Raw genomic sequence first — 11722 nt, forward strand, 5'->3', positions numbered from 1 at the left:
TTTTTTTTTTATATACATTTTTGAAAATTATTAATCGATTTAGATTTAGGATTAATAAGATTTGCCATTCTAATTGCATGGAGACGGCCTACAAACGTTTTTAAGATGTGATTCTTACAAAAAAAAATGTATACACACGTTTTTAAAAATTGATTGTTGCAAAAAAAAAATTTGCCGATTTATAATATCATGGATGGATTTAGATTCAGAATGAGTAAGAATCGCGATTTAGTTTGCATGGAGACGGTCTAAAAGTGTCTTTAACAAAAAAAATGTTTTTTATTTTTTTATTGTAATCAGTTTTTGAATATTATGAATCGATTTAGAATCATGATGAATAAGAATAGTGTTTCTAGTTGAATGTAGATGGCCTAAAAACCTCTTTAAAATTTCCTTTTATCCATTTTCTACCACTTTATTTTTTTTTAATAAAATACAATTCTAAAAAAGGTCACAGGTTAGAAAAGCTTCTTCTGGTTGCATGGAGATGGCATAAAAGCGTATTTTTTAAAATGTATTCTGGAAAAAAACCCCGCAATATATATATATATTTTAGTTGTAATCAATTTTTAAATATTATGAATCAATTTAGAATCGGGATGAATAAGAATCGTGATTCTGTTTGCATTGACATGGCCTAAAAGCATCTTTTAAAAAATTGATACTTATTAATAAAACAAAATTACTTTTTTTTTTGTCTTTCAAATCGATTTTTGAAAAATATGAATCGATTTAGATACGGAATGAATAAAAATGGAGATTCTGATTGCATGGAGGCTACAAACAACGTTTTATAAATTGATTCTTCTTCAAAAAAAATTTTTTTAAAAAGTATTAATTTAGATATGGGATGAATCACAATTCTAGTTGCATTAAAAAAAAATCTAAAATAACTTTTACAGGTTAGAACATTTTCTTCTGGTTGCATGGAGATGGCCTAAAAATATCATTTTAAAAATGAATTCTTATAAAAAAAATTTTTTAAAAAAGAATCAAATAACTACTTATATTTTATTTATTTTTTACATCGATTTTTTTAAAATTATGAATTGATTTAGAATAGGGATTAATAAGAAACGCAATTCTGGTTGCATGGAGACGGCCTAAAAGCGTATTTTAAAATTGGTTCTTCTAAAAAAAAATAAAAAATAGAAATAATAAATGTAAATAAATTGCAGATTGGATGTAAAACTTTTTTTTTTTTGCACCCCTAATATTTATGCATTCAAGGTGGTTTAAAGGCTTAAAAGAGAGATTTCCAACAATAAAATTGATATTGATAGATTCTTAAATGGAGAAAGAAGCTATAAAAAAGATTAGTAGGATTTTCTTTTAATTTGGTGATGACAAACATTTCCAACTCCTGCATATTTTCCTTAGAAGTTCAAGAAAAACAAAACAGCCAAAAGGTCTTCTAATAATAATAGTAATAATAATAATAATAAACATTATGTTATTAATTTCATTGTTGTAAGCTGATTTTTAAGTGCTTTAAAGTGCTTAACACTGTTAGGATGAACGAGGGTCGGTTACCATGGCGACATATCCAGCATCATCACCAAAAAGGTGCTTTTAAAAGTTCACCACAAGCAAGCGACTTTTAAAGCTGAAGTTTAAAAAAAAAAAAAGACCTTCTACAAGTCCCACGTCTTAACGTGTCGCGTTACAAGACGCTTTTTGTCACAGTTGCACAAGAAAAACACAAAAAAAACCTTCCACCCGCCAACACTGACTACAGAGAAGAGGTTATACGCCCGGTGTGGGCGGAGCCAAAAGGTGGACACTTCACATGGTTCCCCCAAACTGCCGTGTTTTCTGCACATTCACAGTCATCACTACAAAATGTTCGGCACTTGTTTACATGGTGAGGGGAGGGCAAGGGAGGGGGGGGCTCAGCGGGCGTCTTCAAGGTTAATAATAAAAAAGTCTAAAGGTGCTCGTTTGACAAACCTCTCACTCCACAAAAGTTACATTTCTCAGAAGAAGAGCTCAGTGTCCGTGTCAGTGGGCGTGGTCTTCAGACTCACGCCGTTCCCTCGCTCCTCTGGGATGGAGGACGAGTCGCTGCTGAGCCTCGGAAGCAAACCTGCAAGACAAACCAGGAAGTTAAGCTAATGCTACGCTAACGTCCGACACTTTTTTTTTTACCCCCCCCCCCACCTTTATACGTTGGCTCGGCGTCATAAACGGAACTGTCCGAGCTCGCCCGGTGCCGCCGCTGCTTCGATCTCGAGCCGTCTTTGGAGACCCCCCACCTGAGGGACACAAGAACAGGAACTGAAAGATTTGCTGGCAGAGGGAACGTTTAAAACTAAATACCCACCAAAAAAAGATTAGTTACAAAAAAGAAAAATTGAGACAAAAAATATTTGTAACCAAAACAAATTATTTTTAACTACCGGTAAAAAGATTTAGATCCAAACAAGATTTAAACCAAAGACATTCATTTAACAAAAAAATATATATAAAAACAACAAACACATTTTTTTTTTACCAAATAAATATTTGAAACAAAAAACATTTAACTAAAACAAATTATTTTTAACTAAATAAATTTATAAGAGGAACAAAAAATTCTAACAAAAACTATTTTAACAAAAAAATATTTGTAACCAAAACAAATTATTTTTAACTACCGGTAAAAAGATTTGGATCCAAACAAGATTTAAACCCAAGACATTTTTTTAACAAAAAAAACATAAAAACAACAAACAAATGTTTTTTTACCAAATAAATATTTGAAACCAAAAACATTTAACTAAAACGAAGGGAATAAGCGGTAGAAAATGGATGGGATGGATGGAAATTATTTATAACTAAAATAATTTATAAGAGAAACAAACATCAAAAACTATTTTAACTAAAAAATATTGGTAACCAAAATAAATTAATGTAACTAACAATATCTAGGGCAAACAAAAAAGAGATTTTTAACAAAACAATTTTACCATAAAGATTTGTAACAAAAAATACGTGTTTAACCAAAACCAATAATTTGTATCCCAAAATATTTCTAACAAAAAAAAAAATAATTGTGTAACAAAAAATATTTATAACAAAAACACTTTTAACAAAAAAAAAAAAAATTTAACCAACAGGATTTGAAACAAACAAAAAATTGTAACAAAATAACACATTTGTAACCAAAACAAATTGTGTATACCGGTATCCCCCAAAAATATTTGTGACAAAAAAGATTTATAACAAAAACTATTTAAACAAAAAAAGATTTGTAACCAAAAAACCTGTAAAACAGTAAGATTTATTACCAAAGTTAAAAAAAAAATTGTGAACCCAAAATAATAGATTTGTAACAAAAAATATCTGGAACCAAAAAAAATTTGTAACCAAACAAATATTTGTAACAAAAAAGATTTATAACAAAACGACCCCGAAAGGGACAAGCGGTAGAAAATGGATGGATGGATGATGGATTTTTTCAATTAAAAAATTGCAACAAAAAAAAGGTTTGTAACAAAACGATTTTTTTCCTATAAAAAATGGCAACCAAAAAAAGATTTAACTAACCAATTTTTTCAATAAAAAAAATGGCAACCAAATAAGATTCATACCAAAACTATTTTTTTCAATAAAAAAAATTGCAACCAAAAAAAGATTTGGAACAAAAACGATTTACAACCCAAACATTTTTAAACAAAATAAAAAGATTTTTAAACAAAAAAAAAGTTTTTGTAAAAGTGATTTGTAACCCCACAAAAGGTTTGTAACAAAAAGATTTATGCTAAAAACTTTTAAAAAATGATTTGTACAAAAAAAGATTAGTAACCACATTTTATAACAACGAAAACATTCGTAAACAAAAAAAAAAACAGTAACAAAAACTAATTATTTAACCAGAAAACATTTGCAACCAAAAACATCCATCCATCCATCCATCCATTTTCTACCGCTTATTCCCTTTGGGGTCGCGGGGGGCGCTGGAACATAAGATTTGTAAAAATAAAAAAGGATTTAGAACCAAATGTTTTTTTAAATGAGAACAAAGACTTGTAAGCCAATGCAATGATTCTGAAGCAAAAAGCAGATTGTAGGGAAGATGTGATGGAGGGACCAGCTGTGTGTGGCAGGACACGTGCAGCTGTGTTGGCACTCACCTGTCCACAGTGGACATTCCCGGGTGACTGACGGACCTTCTCATCTGGACAGAAGACATTCCAACAGTCAACAGTCACCTTGTATTGAAATGAAGGACCTGTTGCAGCGAGAGAGGCAGACCCTTTCAGGAGGTTGCAGGTCAGGTGCCACGCTGTGCCGCGTCAAGGTGATGCACTCCTCCAGCGTCCTGATGAAGGTGGCACAGGTGGCACTGAGGAGGGACGCCTGAAGACGCAAACTGCCGTCAAACTTTGATGTAAGGGGGTGGGGTGAGGGGGCGGGGTTACCTCAGATGTGACCTCAGGGTCTGTGGTGGACTGGGACTGGATGGTTTGGACCTGCTGGACCAGGAGGTCACAGAAAAGACGCAGCTCGGACATCTTGGTCCTCAGACAGTCAGGACCTGGACACACACACTAAGTTAGTGACCCAGAACCTCCCGAGGCGCTTGAAGCAAGACCTCCGTGTCTGTGAGCGTCCGGCGTCCCCGCTTTGGACGAGCCCAGCGCCAGCAGCCACCGCTGCCTCTCCGCCGCGTTCACCGCCCGCAGGTAAAAGTGCTGCTCGCCGGGAATGATCAGCTCCAGACGGGCGGCGTCCGTCGGGTGGACTGAAAGAGAAACGGTGAGCGCCGGGGAAGAACGATGACTTGGAGCGCGAGAGGGACCGACCTTTGATTTCGCACACGGCCATCTTGATGGATCCTTTGCTTCCTTTGCCGACGTCGTCCTCGCTGTCGTAGTAGGAGAGCACGCCATCGTCCAAGACGAACCAGCGCGGCTGCCAGCCTGAAGATCCCAACACAAAGGAAGCATATTTACCTGATGGATGCATCAAAGCCCTCCCAATACCACAACATATCAAATATAGTCTCAGTATCTTTCAGTCCACATGTAATAGTTTTTTTCAACGTTTACGCGGAAATTATATTTGAATCATTCTGTTTTGTCAATAGCTATGTTTCTCCAAAAGAGGGGGGCTACGGGGGGGCCAGCGGCGGGGATTCTGCGAGGTCAAAGGTTTAAGGGGGCGTGGCTTATACGTATCTCCAACTCGGGGAGCTATTAAGGGGATGACATCACACTCTTAGAGGGTAGCCAAAACCGGAACCCAGAAGTATAGTCATAACCGGATGCCATTTTAATTTTGTAGTTTTTGTTACTAAATCCCCCATCTTAGTTGGAGTCCATACGTCATAATAATTTATGACCTATAACCAGAAGTGTACGTCATATGCGGCCGCCATTTTAGTTTTGTAGTTTCTATTAATAAATCCACCATCTTGGTTGTAGTCCATACGTCATAATAATTTATTACCTATAACCGGAAGTGTACGTCATATGCGGCCGCCATTTTAGTTTTGTAGTTTCCATTAATAAATCCACCCTCTTGGTTGTAGTCCATACGTCATAATAATTTATGACCTATAACCGGAAGTATACGTCATATGCGTCAAGTGCTTTATTGACGCATATTCTCCATCCATCCATTTTCTACCGCTTGTCCCTTACGGGGTCGCGGGGGGTGCTGGAGCCTATCTCAGCCGCATACGGGCGGAAGGCGGGGTGCACCCTGGACAAGTCGCTGACGCATATTATTTCTAAGCTTTTTGACGTCTGTGACCTAATGTGTGTGGTAAAAAGTCAAAAGTAGGGTATTTCAAGTGTTGCTGCTCCTGGGGATTCATTTTTAGACAATATCAAATCACAGGACAAAACAAATGATGGCGTTATTCATACTTGCCAACCCTCCCAAAGACTCCCGAATTTCAGTGCCTCTCCCAAAAATCTCCCGGGACAACCATTCTACCGAATTTCTCCCGATTTCCAGCCGGACTTAAGGCACGCGCCCTGCAGGTCCGTGCGGACCTGAGTGAGGACAGCCTGTCGTCACGTTCGCTTTTCCTTCATATAAACAACGTGCTGGCCCAGTCACGTTATAACATCTACGGCTTTTGGAGCTCAGTGCACAACTGCACACACAACAAGAAGGAGACGAAGCAGAAGAGCGGAGAAGACACAGTCATGGCGACGACGAGTGACAGAGAATAGAACGAGGATGGACAATTCAACCCTAAACTCACTCCTTTCCTGCAAATTAACTTTCACAGATGCTGCCTGTAATAGAGTGATCTAAGTTGTTTGTTGCCATCTCCTGGTGAATGTTGGGTATAGTGTTCTGTGGTTACTTTTTGGTTGGCCAACGGTTTACGTTGTATTGCGCACCCTGACGGCAAGTGTGGGAGTCGGTTCTGAAGTATGAAGTAAAGAGACGTAACTTCATCACCTCGCCTGGTTATTGACTCCAACCCAGAATATTATAATATATATAATATATTCAAATACAACAATGAGTGGAGGAGTGTTATGTGTGTTAATAAATGAACACTGAAATTCAAGTATTTATTTTATATGTATATATATATATATATATATATATATATATATATATATATATATATATATATATATACACACCGGTATATAAAATAAAATACATATATACACTACCGTTCAAAAGTTTGGGGTCACCCAAACAATTTTGTGGAATAGCCTTCATTTCTAAGAACAAGAATAGACTGTCGAGTTTCAGAGGAAAGTTCTCTTTTTCTGGCCATTTTGAGCGTTTAATTGACCCCACAAATGTGATGCTCCAGAAACTCAATCTGCTCAAAGGAAGGTCAGTTTTGTAGCTTCTGTAACGAGCTAAACTGTTTTCAGATGTGTGAACATGATTGCACAAGGGTTTTCTAATCATCAATTAGCCTTCTGAGCCAATGAGCAAACACATTGTACCATTAGAACACTGGAGTGATAGTTGCTGGAAATGGGCCTCTAAACACCTATGTAGATATTGCACCAAAAACCAGATATTTGCAGCTAGAATAGTCATTTACCACATTAGCAATGTATAGAGTGTATTTCTTTAAAGTTAAGACTAATTTAAAGTTATCTTCATTGAAAATAAGGACATTTCAATGTGACTAAGGCTGAAACGACGCGTCGACGTAGTCGACGTCATCGGTTACGTAAATACGTCGACGCCGTTTTTGTGCGTCGACGCGTCGCATATTTACGTCACACTACCGTCATGGCGGAGCGCAAAGCAGACTGTGCGAGCGAGGGGAAAAACGCACGCCAAAAGTCATCAAAAGTGTGGGAGTATTTCAATACACAGCCTAATAATGTTGTTGTATGCACACTGTGTCGAGCGGAAATGGCCTATCATAGCAGCACAACGGCTATGAACGAACATTTGAAAAGAAAACCATCAACCATCAACTAGTCAATCGTCCGCGTTAGCATACGTTGTCATCATTACACAAAAACATGAATGTGTCATTTGTATCTGCTAGGGGTGTAACGGTATGTGTTTTGTATGGAACCGTTTCGGTACGGGGCTTTCGGTTCGGTACGGGGGTGTACCGAACGAGTTTCTAAGCTAAAGCTAACTTTAGCTGCTAAAGTCTTAACAAGTTGCTTTGCTCCTCTGCCTCTGTCTCAGCACGCAGCATTGTCCCACCCACACAACCATCTGATTGGTACACACGCAGCATTGTCCCACCCACACAACCATCTGATTGGTACACACAATGTCTCAGCACGCAGCATTGTCCCACCCACACAACCATCTGATTGGTACACACGAAGCATTATCAGCCAATCAGCAGTGCATATTCATAGCGCATGTAGTCAGCGCTTCAGTGTCGAGCAGATAGGTGTTTAGCAGGTGAGCATCAGGCAGCGGACTCTCCCCAAATGATAATAAACACCTCCCAGTCAACTACTAGTAACATCACTATGAGCCCGTTGACCTTCTAGAAACTTAAACTGCAGCTCAGCTCGCTCGCAGTCCTGGTTTGAGGTGAAGGCTAATTACCTCTCAGTTCCAGCCACATCGACCCCTTCTGAGCGCCTATTTTCAGCTGCTGGGAATATTGTAAACAAGAAAAAAAGCAAAGCAAGTAGACATGCTAACCTTTCTTCATTACAACTGTTAGTCACTCACTGGAATGAGTAGAATTGGTTATTGTGTACTGTGTTGGACTGGATGTTTATTTTGCACATTTTAAAAGCAATACTTAATGTTTGCAGTGCTCCAGAATATTTAGATTGGCACTTTTTTGTATTGGATGTTTATCTTTATTTTTGCACATTTTAGCAAATAAGCAATACTTTCACTTTTGTTGAAATGTTTACACTGTTGTTACAGAATATTTCGTTTTGCACTTTTTTGTATTGGATGTTTATCTTTATTTTTGCACATTTTAAAGCAAAATAAGCAATACTTTTACTTTTGAAATGCTTGTACTATTGCAGAATATTAAGATTTGCACTGGATGTTTACTTTTATATTTGCACATTAAAAAGCAAATAAGCTACTTTTAATTTTGTTAAATGTTAAAAGTTTTAAATGTTTACATTGTTACAGAATATTTTGTCATGTTGTTGTCAATGTTGACTGAGTGGCCATACTTTTTTTTTTTGTAAATAAAAGCCATGCCTTTTGAAAAAACTGGCCTACATTTATTTTTTCATCTTCATTTTAAATAAAATAAAATAAAAAATAATCGGTAAAAGGAAAAATAATCTATAGATGAATCGAAAAAATAATAATCTATAGATTAACCGATTAATCGAAAAAAAAATAATCTATAGATTAATCGATAGAAAAATAATCGTTAGCTGCAGCCTTAAATGTGACCCCAAACTTTTGAACGGTAGTGTATATATACATAGCTAGAATTAACTGAAAGTCAAGTATTTATTTTATATATATATATATATATATATATATATATATATATATATATATATATATATATATATATATATATATATATATATATATATATATATATATAAGAAATACTTGAATTTCAAATCTCCCGAATTTGGAGGTCTCAAGGTTGGCAAGTATGGCGTTATTTTGCACTAAATTTTTATTTTATTCATATTCTACTTACTATGCGAGTGTAGCCTACAAATAAATGATGGCGATTGCTGTTTTATATTACTGAATGACTCATTTTCATTGGCATTTTATTATATAAAGAAATAACGGTACAAAATAAAAGTAGTCCCGACGAAACGTGTTTCATTTAGACAAGTTATTGTGCAGAAATATGAGGAAATAACTACAAATGTGCGCTACATTTGCTAACCGTGTTACAAAAAAGATCAATTAGAATGATACATGTTAGATATAGAGAACATACAAACCCTTTATTTATTGAGTCAAAAAATATTAAAGTTCTGTGATTTGGTAAAATTGCAAACAGCTAAAATGATGTACAAAGCAAACTATAACCTGCTACCCAAAAATGTACAACAATTCTTCTCAACTAAAGAGGAGAAATATAACCTTAGAGGAAAATCTAATTTAAAACATTTGTATGCACGTACAACACTTAGAACCTTTAGCATATCAACATGTGGAATTAAATTATGGAATGGATTAAGTAGTGAAGTTAAACATTGTACTGATATGATCCAGATTAAGAGGTTGTTCAAATTAATGGTGCTTACAAAGAAGAAGAATTATGAAAAATAATTTCAACCTTATTGAAAATAAGATATTCTTCATCTCAGTATGTTAATGACTGAATTAATTAATTACGTATTACAAAACTGTTGTGTATACTAATTCACAGATACTATTTTATTATAAAAAGGTCAGTAAATGATTCTATAATATTGTAAACGCTTTGTAGTGGGAAAGGGGTAGGATTAAATAAGCTTTGCTTCTTCCTACTCCTTTTCGGACATGATGTAAAGTGAAATGATATGAAACTGTGATGTGTTATGCTGTAAGTGTGTTAATGTACGAAATAAACTAAAGAAAGAAAGGTATCAATAATTTAGTTACTTTGCACTGAGCTTCCGGTAACGGTAAACGTTATCTCAAGTAACTAAAATATCAAAAGTATCGATACATTGATGTGTCCCATCTCAGTGGCCTAGTGGTTAGAGTGTCCGCCCTGAGATCGGTAGGTTGGAGTTCAAATCCCAGCCGAGTCATACCAAAGACTATAAAAACGGGACCCGTTTCCCTCCCTGCTTGGCACTCAGCATCAAGGGTTGGAGTTGGGGGTTAAATCACCAAAATGATTCCCGGGCGCGGCGCCGCTGCTGCCCACTGCTCCCCAAGGGGATGGGTCAAATGCAGAGGACAATTTTCACCACATCTAGTGTGTGTGACAATCATTGGTACTTTAATCTTATTGATATCAGTATCGATCCGCACATTTCTACTATTTAATAATTTGATGTCAAATACACTTGTTGCGTTGCTTTTCAGCTCAATACACATATTTGTATTAAAATATTGATGCTGTTGAACAACATATCCTTCTAGAACATTCAGCACGGTCATTTAATGGCTGAAACATCACCTGACCATAAGAATGTATGTCACGTTATGGCTGAGTTAGCATGCTAACATTACCTTTTCCATTGATTAACCCACATGGAACCTATTCATGCTAACATTACCTTTTCCATTGATTAACCCACATGGAACCTATTAGGCCGACATAAATACAACTAAAAAGAGACAAAGGAGATAAGCTGAGGGACTCACCTGTCATGTAGTTTGTCCACTTGTAGAGGACGCCCTCCATGTTTGTTTGTTTGTTTTGATCCGCTTCCGGTTTGGCGTCAAAGCAGAAGCTAACAGGCTAAAGCTAACTAGCAGGCGCTTTGCGGCGGGACATAGTCAGTCAAATAAATAACTAGTCGAGAGGTTCTTTTACTTTAAAATTCGACAAAAACAAGATGATGTCACTAACTAATTGGGAAGTTAATGCTGTCATCGTGGCCTCTGCGTTGCTAGGTCAGCTGGCTGAAGGGGGGAAAAGTCAACAAACCAGACGTTTCTTACGGAAGCCCGCGAGGCTGATTTCTAATGCACGTCTATGTCAATAAAATAAATGCATATTTCGTAATCAAACAAAAAATTGTTAACCCCCAAAAAAAGATTTGTAACCACAAAAAATGCGTAACCAAACAAAAAATTGCAACCAAAAAAAGATTCGAAACAAACAATTTTTTTTTCAATAAAAAAATGGCAACCAAAAAAAGATTTATAACAAAACTGTTTTTTCAATTAAAAAAATGGCAACCAAACTAAGGTTTATACCAAAACTATTTTTTTTTATAAAAAAAAAAAATGCAAACAAAAAAAGATTCGTAACAAAAAGGATTTACAACCAAAGCATTTTTAAACAAAATAAAAAGATTTTTAAACAAAAAAAGTTTTTTTTGTTTTTGTTTATTTTAATGAATGTATTAATCAATCCAACAAAACAATACACAATACCATAACAATGCAATCCAATTCCAAAACCGACCCAGCAACACAGAGCAATTGAGGACACACTGAGAGCAATTGAGGACACACAAACATGACACGGAACAATCTAAAAGTAGTGAGACAAAAATGATTATCAACAACAGTATCAACATAGCAGTGATTAAAAATCCCTCATTGATATTATTATTACAAATATTAATAAAAAAGAAAAAATTAACAATATAAAAAAGTTTTGTAAAAGTGATTTGTAACCCCAAAAAAGGTTTGTAACAAAAAGATTTGTGATAAAAAC

General features: G+C 35.7%; 1 protein-coding gene across 1 annotated transcript; it reads right to left on the minus strand.

Annotated features, from left to right (window-relative positions):
* Window positions 1-1330: 1330 nt before the first annotated feature.
* Window positions 1331-11002, minus strand: plekha3 (pleckstrin homology domain containing, family A (phosphoinositide binding specific) member 3). Its single transcript, XM_062057833.1, has 8 exons — window positions 10699-11002; window positions 4788-4904; window positions 4577-4726; window positions 4404-4519; window positions 4237-4341; window positions 4116-4159; window positions 2161-2255; window positions 1331-2086 (listed from the first exon to the last, which is right to left on the minus strand). The coding sequence occupies exons 1-8, from the start codon at window positions 10736-10738 to the stop codon at window positions 1977-1979; spliced, it is 777 nt and encodes a 258-aa protein (XP_061913817.1). The 5' UTR covers window positions 10739-11002; the 3' UTR covers window positions 1331-1976.
* Between the last annotated feature and the right edge of the window lie 720 nt (window positions 11003-11722).

Source organism: Entelurus aequoreus, linkage group LG09, assembly GCF_033978785.1.
Source record: "Entelurus aequoreus isolate RoL-2023_Sb linkage group LG09, RoL_Eaeq_v1.1, whole genome shotgun sequence".
Lineage (NCBI taxonomy): Eukaryota > Metazoa > Chordata > Actinopteri > Syngnathiformes > Syngnathidae > Entelurus > Entelurus aequoreus.